Raw genomic sequence first — 13,353 nt, 5'->3', positions numbered from 1 at the left:
TGGAAACCATAAGTTTGGTTGAGAAGCAGGAAGCACGCCTGTGCGTGCAGGCACATTTTTATTAGGATCGTGTCCTTGAAGACATTTTATCAGCTCTCGTCCTTGACATTTGCCTGTGGGGTGTGGCAAAATGTAATTAATCAGTTTTTATTTCAAAGTGTTTGGCAGTTTTTGTACTGCAACCACGGGCTGTGCTCAATGTAGCCAATCAGCCAGCCTAGAGGACCTGACCTCGACTGACCGTGACAGTGGCTTCGACTTCAAAGGTCCCTGACCTCGACTTCCTTGTGTCTCCTGGCATTGACCGTGGCCTAATGGTTCCCGGCCATGAACCCAAGCCTGGCTGATGTCCTCATGGCCTTGGGACGAATTGTGGTTGTGCGTTAACCTGGCCATCCTTGCTATTCCACCAGCCCACGCGGGATGACCGGGGCTGGATCGTGGACCCCATCGGGCGCAACCCGTGGTGGACGATCCTGGCTGCTGCCATCCCTGCTCTTCTCTGCACCATTCTGGTCTTCATGGACCAGCAGATCACGGCCGTCATCATCAACCGCAAGGAGCACAAGCTGAAGGTGCCCCCCAACCTTCCCGTGTGCGTTTCCTTGCGCCACCCTGTGATTGTGTTTCTGTGTGACATGTGAAATCGTCTGCACATGCATATTTACAAGAGGCGGTCAAACATATTGAAAACCACGTGTTAATATACTTAACCTTTCTTGCGTGTAACATGGCCCAAATGAGTATTGGTTTTTCAATCAGATTGAATGTGCACGTCAAGCCCAAGACAGCTTGACAAAGAGCAAACTTTAATATATTTAAACTGTGTTAATATTTAATGTCTCAAAAGGCCACAGTAAAATAAGCCAAATGTGATTTGCAATCCATTATTCACGAGTTTTTACACCAAAACATATTTATAAAACTGCAGTTATTACTTAATGTTGTGCAATGTTGGCCAACTTTTTTTACAAAATAAAAACCTGGCCCGAACTCAGTACTGTGTTGATGAGCGAGAGGTTGAAACAGAGGTTACGGTGGAATTCGTGGCTTCGGTGCTGTTGGGCAACAGCAACGACCTTCCTGAAAATAAGTCTCAAAACTCAATGTGGCTTGACTTGCGTAAACAATTACAATGATATTATGAAGGTGCCCCCCAACCTTCCCTAAGTTCTCATCCCAAGCATGCCTATTAATACCAGTGACTAGTGGTGTTTGAACTGATCCTGGGCACCCCTCCCCCGCCCCCCCTTCATCCTACACTGGCTAGTATGGTAACATATGATCAGAATAAGTCCAACCAGGCCTTCATCCAGCGGTGGATTAACGAAGGGCTGTTAATGATTATTAATTAAAAGCAAAAAGTGTGTTTTTTTTGCAATTTATAATTCACTTGCACATGTAATAGTACGATCAGGCTGGGTGGCACTGCCTTTAAGGTGCCTGACTCAGAATTCGAGTTTGGAGTGCATGACTTGGCTGGGGATTGACTAGACACATCGTGCGTCCAGCGCCAATAAAATAAACAATGCTTTGTGGGAAATGAACATTCGTCAGCCGATGAGAAAACTCGGTTCCCATCATAGGAAAATGTGATTTTGCTCCATTATCCCTGGGTCATCGATAGACGAGAGCGCTGCCCGGCACTTATTCATGAGTAGATGTATAATGATTCACCTGCCCACCCCCCTCCCCCTTCTAACCCCCACCACAATGCAATCATTTGCCTTGATTTGAGGTCACACTTGCAAAGGGGACCCAACCTGGTCTCTTGAGTTCTAACCTGGTTAAACAAATCCACTTGAGTTCAACACGTAGGCTTTCACTACCAATATCATCCATAATAGAGGTTTTTGGGTTAAACGTCGTACTCAGTTTGTAAATGTTATGGCTTGGCTCTCCAACACACCGGTGTGCTGTACTAGTGACGAATTGGCCACGTTCTGTTTACGTGACAACCCTTATTAGTTGGCTGTGTCGGGTGAAGGCGGGTTTTAACGACACATTTATATATTTACGCGATCTAACCCAAGCAACCGCTATTATGAAATCAACTTGAACTTAAACAAATACACTTGAGGTCAAGATTTGATTCAAGGATCAAATTTTTTTCGACTGTTTGTACTGTCGCCATGCAGTTTCAACTTTTTCTTGGTTTGAGTTCAGTCACCCTTCTCTGGTGCCCTCCTAGTCTGGAACTCCCTTTCCCTAACCATCCAAATGTTCAACTACTTGCTGTTGTTCAAGTCCAGGCTCAAAATCTCCCTTTTGTACTATGCCTATGACAGACTCCCTCCCTCTATAAACTAAATATGTACAATGTTTCGATACACTGCCTTGGAACGTTGTTTCATTTAGGGGTTAGATCAATCCAAATTGTATTTTAATCTCATTTACTCAGTCTTGTGATTCCATTGGCCTAAAGGTAATGTTTGCATATTATTTGCGCAAATCGTAAATTATTCTTAAATGCATAGACATTGTGAGCATAAGAATATCTTTTTTTTAATCGATGAATAATTGTATTGTTGCATTGCCTACTTGTTTGAGCAAGGAGGCCCATACTTAAAATATATATTCTTTCGCCAAAATTTTATCCTGATTGTGCTATCGGTATCGTAGCATGAGGCAAAAAACCCACCTTGATCTCTCGCAGAGCAGTCCAACCCTTCATGCTAGTGAACAGCCCATTTACGTGGATACCACAACTACCTCTGAGATGCATTCAAGTGACATATCGTCTACACAGTAGGGGGCAGCACATTCCCACCCAGTCTGCCACTGAGAGTACATTTCATCACAAGACAAATTTAATACAATGTTTTTTGTGTAGTCATGGTCTGAAGTTGCACGAAGAATTCTTTAAATGTTGGGTATTTTATTTCAGTTTTCCAGTTGTTATTGATTCCATATCATGAGCCAAAAGTGTCCATTTAGAACTTTTGCAGAGCAGTTCATTTTAGAGAACAGCCCCGTGGATTTTACTATCACATAACTACTTCTGATATACCTTCAAGAGTGAGCCCTTGTCCATACGATAGGTGCTGCACTTAACCACAAACCCTGCTATAAAAGTGTTCATTACATGGCATTCAAACTTAATTTAACTTTTTTTCTCAGAGCTGTCATTTTTGACAAATTGTGAAAAACCAATTTCATTATGTGTTTTGTAAGCTGAGACCAACTCACTACATTTACCTGGATTCGTACCCAGATTCTGGGTGGTGCCAGCTCAGAACCTGCTTACCTGGCGTCTTCCTTGGAAAGCCTGACGCTCTAGGGCCCGATTGCTGAGCGCGCGGTTTTTGCCCGTCCATGTGTGTGGCGTGTTGCAGAAGGGCTGCGGCTACCACCTGGACCTGCTGTGGGTGGCCATCATGCTGGCCGTGTGCTCCATCATGGGGCTGCCGTGGTTCGTAGCGGCCACGGTGCTCTCCATCTCGCACGTCAACAGCCTCAAGGTCGAGTCGGAGTGCTCCGCACCCGGCGAACAGCCCAAGTTCCTGGGCATCCGCGAGCAGCGCGTCACAGGGCTCATGATCTTCGTGCTCATGGGTTGCTCCGTCTTCATGACCGGTGTTCTTAAGGTGACTTGACTCTCCCTATGCTGTTGCGGGTCCTTGGGGGGGTTGTTTGACCGTGCTCGGCCATGCCGGTCGATACAGGTTGGTGACTTGGAGGGGGGGAGCACGAATGTATTGGCGTGTGCAATAATTTATTTTACTACACTGCCCTCTGCTGACCACCACCTAGCAAAGCCCTTCTTTCACCTATGACAACCTGCCATGCATGGTGGTAATGCTGCATGCATCTTTATGTGATCAGGTGCTTTCTATGTGATTGGGTCATATTATAATTAGCATTGATGGTCTATGTGTACTGTATGCGTTTGTTAATGCCTATTCATCCTAGTGGCTCTGGGTAAATTTTGACTGATGGATTGAAATGTTAGAAGGTCAATTCTAGGTCAGCGGTTAACTCAGCTTGTCATCCAGCCATAGTTGATAAAAAAAAAATTAGTAATCCTTTGTGGCGAAGTCAACAGCTATCTAACGAATTTGAAGTTTGGCCGCCCCATTGCTGCTCTGAGCAGCAGTACATTTTGACGTGACCCGATTCACATGTAATAATTTAAGTCACTGCGCAATCTGCAGTATTTCATCAGTCAGGATACAATTGGGGATATTTTCTCCTCTAATTGCTGAGATATTTTTTTCACAATCGTTTTATATTGGGTGCATGTTCACAGAGTCGGGCTGCTTTGGGAATATCAAGGACAGTACCTCATTGTCATTTTATTGGTTACATCAAATGGCGCTATGCTGGAATGGCTAAACACTAATTGAAATAAGCAAAAATAATAGCACTTAATTCCACAATTGCACCAAAACTAGGGCACTCGCTTGGGGTATTAAAATCCTATAAGCTTGGTTTATTGTGTTAATGTATATACAATAATAGGAACAATCATGCTTCACACTTAAACTGTCAAAAAAGCACATTGAACACAATAATGTATTTTTAGTTTGAATAACATTGTACCGTGCATCAACATTTTGTGGCGTTTGGCATTGAGGAGCTTATGATAACCATTGAATACGAGTGTTTTTGTTTACAGAAAATGTTCCTGGCTAAGTCGTGTTTTAAACATTAAGAACACGCTATTAACGCATTTTCACAGTTTGATGTAACCCCGCCCTGTGCCACAGTTCATCCCAATGCCGGTGCTGTACGGAGTCTTCCTGTACATGGGGGCCTCCTCTTTGAAGGGAATCCAGGTGAGGTGAATGCCACTATCTTGGTCTCTTTCGTTAGTTCCCACCTGGTTAAACGACAAAACTTAAGTATGACGGTGGTACCACTCGCTGGCAGAAATTACGCATCTCACCCTCTGCACTGAACACTCACTTAGCAATCTTTCTGGTTCCCATGAGTTTCTGAGAGTATAATCTGCTCTCCTATAACGCGAATTGGATATAACGCGGATACGAATTGCATATCACACGATTGAGTGAACAGAACTTCATTGGGAGAGTAGGAATCAGCGGTCGTACGTCTGCCTCGTCGTAGCATCAACACAAGGTAGGATGCTGTTGCTAGATGCTACCCACGCGCCTCAGTCTTTGTTTAGCCTGCATACGTATCTCACACGTTATCGCGGACTGCTTTACCCTATATTATGTATTATAACGCAATATATCCATAGCGCGGTGTTCTTCATAAACACAACTACCGCGTTATAAGAGAACAGACTAAAGAAAATAAATGTACAGCCCTGTATGCCACTACTTGGAGTTATAATGCTGGGTCTGTGAGTCATGCACTCACTGCGCTATTGGCCCCATATCACAAGGGGCTGACTCACTCTTTTCAGGCACGTGCCACTCCGGTGTCGCCTTACACTGCTGAATGTGGCATTGCGCGTAAAGATGCCTACTTGTACTACTTTCTATATTAAACATAATAATAAATTTAGTTATTTACAAACCCTTGTCAATCCATTGATGGTTGACGTCGATGCCGGTCATTGTTTTGTGTGACCATATTTCACCATATTGGTCAGTGCAGGTTGGTGGAGGAGGATGCCCAGGGCCAGTTTAGAGATCACTCGCCACTGATTGGATTTCACTCGCCACTGTTTGGCAGCAATGGCAGGGAAATGATAATCAGAATCAAAATCTTTATTTACCCTCGAGGAAACCAGGAATCATACAGCCCCACTGCTCCACCCGTGAATATAAGCATGTATAAATAATCGTGATAATCAGCTGTTGTTCATAAACTGCTGGATGAAGTCGTCCCCATGTTTTCACCATCTATCACAGTCCTGCAATTCTGCAATCCAACTCACTCCTACACATGAACTGATTTTATTGCTCAACACCTCCTTTGTGGCGCATTCTCTAATTCTGCCTGAAATTCCATCACCAGTGTCATCCAACGGGGCACCATAAAACATAAAAAATAATTGGCCTTTGCGAACACAAGCAATGATTGTGCGTTAGCTCTTTTCACATCTACAAGTTCAAATCGTCCTATTAATATTTATAATTATTACAGTAATGATGGATAGTATCTGGGGTTATCATGACTTTAAGCACCTCATAGCTGTTCAAATGAACTATCCAATTTAAAGCTTTCGTGACTGTAGGGATTCATCTTCTTGGTTCTTTCGGTAAAGTCACGTAGAAGGGAAATAATAAAATGATAAAAATTAACCATAATAAAATAATTCTCACGACGTTTCGGCCACAACGCAAGCAGCCGTTCTCAGGTGAAGACCAGGTCTGTCATTCAGACGCTGTCTCTCCGACAGACCTGGTCTTCACCTGAGGAAGGCTGCTTGCGTTGTGGCCGAAACGTCGTGAGAATTATTTTATTATGTTTTATTTTTATTATTTCATTATTTCCCTTCTACGTGACTTTACCGAAAGAACCAAGAAGATGAACTATCCATTCGAGCCATGGGGGGATGATTGTGACGCTCACACTGATGATGATGATGATGTTGATGTTGACAATGTTGCTCATTTGTAATGGTCGTCGTGACAGTTCTTCGACCGAATCAAGCTATTCGGAATGCCGGCGAAGCACCAGCCTGACTTCATCTACCTGCGCCACGTGCCGCTGCGCAAGGTGCACCTGTTCACCGCCGTGCAGTTCACCTGCCTCGTGCTGCTCTGGGTCATCAAGGCGTCGCCCGCCGCCATCGTCTTCCCCATGATGGTACCGTCGTGAGCACGAGCACCTTCGGCGGCCTTATCCCCCCCCCCCCCCCTTTCCAGCCATTGCAGCAATAATATTAACGGACCTGGACAGCCCTTTTGTCAATCCACTGCCGGATGACGGCCTCTCTTCGCCATATTAGCTACCCTTCGCAAACGCTTCAAGTGACCTGTAGTCCACACAGTCTGGAGCAGGACCTTCCCACACCCTCTTTGGCCATGCTTCTCTAAAAGCACGATTTTAATAAAACACCAATGTTTATGCACAACCCTTTTATCGATTTACTGCTGGATGAGGGCCTGCCCAGACGTATGTGAGTTTTGGGGGCTATTTGACAATATTTTATCACGTTGGTCAGTGCGGGTTGGTGAAGGCAGGTAGCACGATACGCGACTTGATTTTGCTGCATTGGCCTCTGCTGCTCACAACTTATATAACAGCTGTTTTATGCATAACAGCCTGATCCCCCGCTCTCTGGACACACAGGCATAAATAGTCATTAATCCAGGAAGGCCCCGCTGAGTTATGCAACTATTTTTGAGGAAGGTCCTGCATTGGGATGTTTGGCCAATTACATTTTAAGGCAGTGTTTTGCATATGGGAGAAATCCGGAGTACCTGGAGATAACCATCCAGGCATAAACGGGGGATAATACTCAAAGATCCATGCATAGATTCGCAAACCAACACTCGGTATTGCCATCCTCTGGATGACGGAGATGTTTGGTTTTCTGCTGAGGCTTCAGCGACTCCTGAGCGCGCGCGCGCGTCCGTGCGCTCGTTGATTTTGCTGAAGGTCCTGGCGCTGGTGTTCATCCGCAAGCTGCTGGACTTCTGCTTCACCAAGCGGGAGCTGAGCTGGCTCGACGACCTCATGCCCGAGAGCAGGAAGAAGAAGTTGGAGGACGCTCTGCGCGAGCAGGAGGACAGCGAGGTGTGTGCGTCGCCCCCACCACCGCCCCTCGCGTAACACACAGTGGGCAAACAGCAATGAAGCCCACCCTCGATTACTCCACAAAGAGCACTCGTTTACAAACCACTCTTTTAAACGGGTAATAGGTGCAGTATTTTAGAAATATTAAATGATGTTTGTTATTTCACAAATATTGTCATTAGAGTTATAAAAGAAAACGAGTATCGATAATCGTGATGTGAGACTATTATTTGCTAAACAAACGATGCGATTATTGTGGACCCCTTATATCGTGGTATCGACATATTGCGGCAAGCCTATCAAAAAGGTTCCACCAATGAAGTCTCCATAAGCACAGCACAAGGGAACCAGCGGCTCATGTCCTCATCATTATTTCCTGTTTTTTTTTCCTGGGCCCATCACAAACATTACGCAAATAGCTCAGGAACAGCGGAGGCAGCCGGAGCCGGGTATGTTATAACGTCCAGCGTGTACGGCGATGTCCGAGCGTGCCCTTGCATGATTGCATGCCCACCTGTCTCTGTTGCTTATTTGAAAGGCAATAATTCTCGTTTTCAGTTTAGCTTGACGCCCTACATGTTCAAGTAATGCGGTTACTGGAATGTGTTTAAATTATCAGACTTTCAAGAAGAAATACATCTCACGAACTTTATATTAGCCGTTGGATTATAAAAATGTGTCCATGCAAAATGGCAACGCGTGTCGTAAGGGCGCGATCTGTCGTGGCAGTTGCATCGACGGTGGCGCGTTGTGGTTAATGTTCGTCGTTGAATCGTCCCAACGTGCGTGTGACCGTGTGCCTCAGGAGACCCAGCGCATGCTGGAGGTGGCCGAGGTCGGCACTGTGCAGGTTCCACTGGAAGGAGGAAACGTTCTCAAGATCCCTGTCAAGGGCATCAAGTTCAGGTGACGCCACATCTTTCCTATTTGCCAGCTCGGTATTATGAATGCAGAATAGACACTGCATGTAATACACAGCCAAGCGGCACAATTTCCTGCACAGCGCTATGTATTTGCTTACAAAAACATGCTTTGCGTTGAGATTGGTGCATGAGCACAACAAAAACTCAATACATTCACCAATAATACTGCCTTAAAGGTAAGAAGATATATAATATTCTCTGATACAAAGAAAAACTTTTGCCCCTAAACATCGCATCCATTAATATGAATCATTGGATATTTTAATATATTGTGTACTTTATTTCAATGGTTTATATAATTCATTGTTTGCATCTTTAGATTCAATAATAATATTATTGGTTTAACACGTAGGCTTTCGCGACCAATATTATTCATAATCAACGTTTTTTGGTTAGATCGCGTTATTTATAAATGTGTCGTAACCCTCCACCACCCGACACGGCTAATCAGCAAAAAGTACCACGTTGACAAAAGACAAATAGTTTACTGCTTTAGCCCACCGGTGTGTTGAAGCGTGAAACCACAACATTTACAATTTTTGAGTAGAGGAGAGCATCATTAAGTCTCAAGACTCATTTTCCGGAGAGCCTTTTTATTGTGATGCATGCCCAATTACTTGAAGAAACGTTTTGCATATGGGAGAAATCAGGAGTACTGGGAGAAAAACCCCACATAAACAAGGGAATAACACACAAAACAACTGCACGGATGGGTTGACAAACCCATTTGCTGTGCTGCTATCTCCTGGCCATCTGCCAACATTGCAGCACTTGTAAGACTCAGGTCTGCATGATTCACCAATCCTTGTTTACAAAGTGCTGGATTAGAAGCATGTACCATCGTGCCCAGATAATCCAGTTATGCCCATTTTGCGGCCTTTTGAATTTCAGCCAACGTGACCCTTCCATCATCAACATCTCGGAGGAGATGTCCAAGACGGCGGTGTGGAAAACTCTGGCTGGCAATACTGACAACACTCACGTGGATGTTGAGAGGTGAGTCACATCACTATGTTTTGCAAATTAACTAAGCATATATATCTTTAGCACGGTGAAATACATAAATGTTATACATTTGGGATATCACCGTTGTGCATTAATATTCATCAAGAATTTACAAGGAACCCATAGATAAGGCTGAAGAAGAAATTGGCTTTGCTGTTGGTAAACATGGGATGACTTTTATGGAATGTGCAAAAAAGTTTATTGAAATGTATTCAGGCTCTTTAATAAGAGTGGAGCAGTGGTTAATGCACCGCACCGATCTGAATTTCATTCCTGGCCGCAGCTAACATTGGTGGCGGGTGATATTTTAACCAGTCCTGGTTGCCTCGATCAACCCCCACTGAGCAACATGGCAAAGTATGGCTGACATGGCATGGAGAGACCTTCATCCAGCAGTGAATTGATGAAGGGCTGTAATTTATTATTATGAAAGATTTTAAAACACGACGATGTGCGGAGTCATGCGGTTCCATTCATAAGAACATTGCAACAAACTTGGTATCATCTTGTAGATTTAATTTGGAATAAAACATTTCTACGTGTTTTAATATTTAGCATTAACCGACACTCTCATTCCCATCCCCGTCATCAGCTCATCCCCTTCCCCTGTTTAACAAATGGTAAGCCAGTCTGCCACCGCGTGTCGATTTTGTAAAATGCCAACGTTGAGTTTGTTTGCATGGTTTCTGATGCATGCCCTCTTATAAAACAGTTTGCCATGTAATACACGATTACAGCATCTGTTAATGTTCATCAGTTGGTGAACTTTTCGTTATTTTTCTTTCATTTTCACATGTATGCTATTTTGTTAATTTTGCATGCATTATTATTCCAGAATGATGTATATGTAACAACATAATTAACTGCCATTCAATTTGGAGAGACTATTAATATTATATTGAAATATTAATAGAAGATGGCTTATTTGTTCATGTTTACCAGCACATAGTGGATGCCCCCAGTGAAAAGTGTAATGATGTATGGTTCTGCATTTCCATCTGCAATCTGAATAAATAGTTCGTATGAAGCTCTATCGAAAGAGCCAATATTTGATACTGAAATATAGATTTGTATGTCAATGCTATACTTTCAGAGCAGGCAGTCCATCACTTGCAGATGACCAGTACGTCCTTGCTAGCGACTAAAGCGTATCACAATTGAACACAAGGAATGCAGTTACTTTCATTAAAACATTTCATTTTTATGCAAGGCCATGACTGAAAGACTTTAAGAAAATACAGACGTGACATGCGGTGATGAACAACCATGGATCGCCTCTCGTTGAATGGCATTAAGCAGCTTGTGTTTCTTTAAAAGGCATTACCGAAACGTACTTGAATGTAATTTCTAACCAACTGTTATAAAACAAAAAATATATTTGGCTGGCATAAATGCCAGCGCAGTTTATAACACAATCTAATTACAGCCTCATCACATGTCTGCGTGATAAACTTTGCAGCGCCGGGCAAAACCCTGGCAAGAAGGTGAACTTGGTGCCAGGATGTGTCGAGCATCATGCACCTTCGGAAACCTCGGTGTGATGACTCGTGTATCGCGTGGTGCCCCCACAACGCCTCGCAGTCAGCGGCTTCCACCACCACCACCACCTCCACCACGGTTGTGATTTCCAGTCCCACTTGGCCACCCTTGCTGTGCCGTCTCGTCCTGCTCGGCGTGTAAGAGCAACATGGCGTTTCATTTGTCATGGCTTCGTAACTTGTCGTCGGCACACGTTCATCAACAATGAAAAATGTTGAATCTTGTGAAACAATGAGAAGGAAATAAGGTGTCAGAGAAAGGGGTCGGTTGTTGCCCTGATGAAAAAAAAACCGACACCTTTAATGAACACGATGATCACGATGCACATTGATTTACATTGGGAAGGTTTAATTGTGCAATGCAGAAGCTTGAATTAAAAATCACTGCAAAGTACTGCGATGCAGCTTTATGGACAGGGGGTACCTTTCCCAAGGGACTCGCATTGATCGCTTAAGACTGCAACGTTCCTTCTGAAGTAAAACTGCCATGTAATTAAGCGCATCTTTAATTTCAAACGATTCACTGTTGAATAACATCAGTATGATGAAAAAAAACATTTGTATTTTGTTCCAGTACTTCCTTCAATAGCACTTACTCGTAGTCCTTGAGTAATACTTGTTTAATGCTTTTGTTTACAGCACATGTCGATCATACATTATTTAATTTTGACTCATAATTTTTGTATATTTAGATAACAGCTACAATCGACATTATTTTGGTGAAAACCGTTATGGTACTTTTGGGAGATGTTTGTCGAACAAAATGCTTATCAGATGATGATGAATGCTCCTTTAAGGATTAATTTATTTAAGAGATTTCACTGGTGTGACGGTGGTGTGTATATTTCTTTTGTTGTAAGCTGTATGTTTTATACATTGCGCATCAGAAATGTTATAGTCATTGCCAACATTTGATCCAGTCGCCTTAATTATGTTTCTTCTAGGTAACTCAAGTCTTATAAATGCAGTTTACTTGTTAACAAATCTCCATTGTATTTCTGCTTAAGTGTGATCAACACAGACAATTTTGGAAAACTTGATAATGAAGAATGACCATATGTAGAGTGGTTGTGATTTTCACGATCGCTGTACTTTGTTACCCAGCACTCCTTCGGCTGTTTTGGGTTAAAGTTGTACTAAAAGGACCTGGATGGGGTTTTTTTCCCCACATTTTGCAAGCTGGGCTATAATTCTCACTTGACACTGTGTTTTAGCAGGTGAATCTACCCACCAGGTAAAGTGAACTATTGTATTTGTGAGAGTAATTTTGCCTGTTGGGAAATAACACATTTATAGTTACCATGAGAAGTCCGAATGTGGTTTCTCCCAGACTGACTGAGAAGATCACCAGTTATCCTTTTTGCAATCAAGCGGTGTTGATTTTTACAGATCTATAATGCTCTTTTGAATTAATTAGGCTGTGAAGTAGTATAACTCTTCCTTTTAATGTTTGTACTTAAAGATTCTTTTTCAACAGCTTCTACGTGTAATTTCTACCTTTGACAAGAAACGTGAAAATCTGTGTTTTTGAATACTCGGCCTTCCTGTAGTATTTCATGACCTGGCCCAATAAATAAAAGTTAACAAAAATATGTGCCACAAGGCATGTTTACGTCCAATATCCACAGTACAAAGAGCCCAGTTTTAAGGCTCTTGGGACAACTGTTAGGGTCCACAGTGATACACAATGCAGCATTTCTGACTGCCACTGTTGGTCCCATGCTGTTAGCAGTGAACAGTAACATTGTGTATGTGACAAAAAAAAGCCAACATTTCCTAGCTTCATTATCTCTGGGCCCAGCAGTGGAGTTTGTTTAAAAAAAATTGAGCTACATCTTTCAAACATAAACGTTCGTATTTTGTAAAGATGTGAAATGACCCGTTTTTAATGAGGAAAGCAATAAATTAAATAAAACTGGAACCACGAGTGTGTTTTATTATTTGTGAGATTGTTCTTGTCATTCTTAAGTTTATTTTATTTTGTTTAACAAGGTGAGAACTGAAGAGACCCAGGATAGTGGCCTGGGGCATTTGGTCTGCCGATTTTTGCAATGTATAATCCCAATCCCAATTGAGCCATTCGTGGGTAATTTTGGAATATGGAAAATTTGGACTCTGACACTGGAACACAATGGCCTACTCTTGCGAATAATATCAGGGGTGCTTTAGCGTCCACTGCGAAGAAGACAGCGCAGATCATTTTCACGGTTAATACATCTGCAGTAAGC

The 13,353-nt window shown here is 42.9% G+C and overlaps 1 protein-coding gene across 2 annotated transcripts in view; it reads left to right on the top strand.

Moving 5' to 3' along the window:
* LOC144720948 (electroneutral sodium bicarbonate exchanger 1-like) overlaps window positions 1-13,046 on the top strand; it is a 76,143-nt gene extending 63,097 nt beyond the window's left edge. For both annotated transcript variants that reach the window (XM_078598142.1, XM_078598141.1), the window contains 8 exons: window positions 414-575; window positions 3,336-3,587; window positions 4,710-4,778; window positions 6,553-6,726; window positions 7,522-7,659; window positions 8,465-8,565; window positions 9,474-9,578; window positions 11,047-13,046. In XM_078598142.1, coding sequence (XP_078454268.1) covers window positions 414-575; window positions 3,336-3,587; window positions 4,710-4,778; window positions 6,553-6,726; window positions 7,522-7,659; window positions 8,465-8,565; window positions 9,474-9,578; window positions 11,047-11,128 — 1,083 coding nt within the window. In that variant the 3' untranslated portion in view covers window positions 11,129-13,046. The remainder of the gene's footprint in view (window positions 1-413; window positions 576-3,335; window positions 3,588-4,709; window positions 4,779-6,552; window positions 6,727-7,521; window positions 7,660-8,464; window positions 8,566-9,473; window positions 9,579-11,046) is intronic.
* Window positions 13,047-13,353: the final 307 nt, after the last annotated feature.

The sequence above is a fragment of the Lampetra planeri genome, chromosome 10, assembly GCF_965212315.1.
Source record: "Lampetra planeri chromosome 10, kcLamPlan1.2.h2, whole genome shotgun sequence".
Lineage (NCBI taxonomy): Eukaryota > Metazoa > Chordata > Hyperoartia > Petromyzontiformes > Petromyzontidae > Lampetra > Lampetra planeri.
The sequence above is the reverse complement of the archived record's forward strand: the minus strand, read 5'-3'. Positions and strand labels throughout refer to the sequence as shown.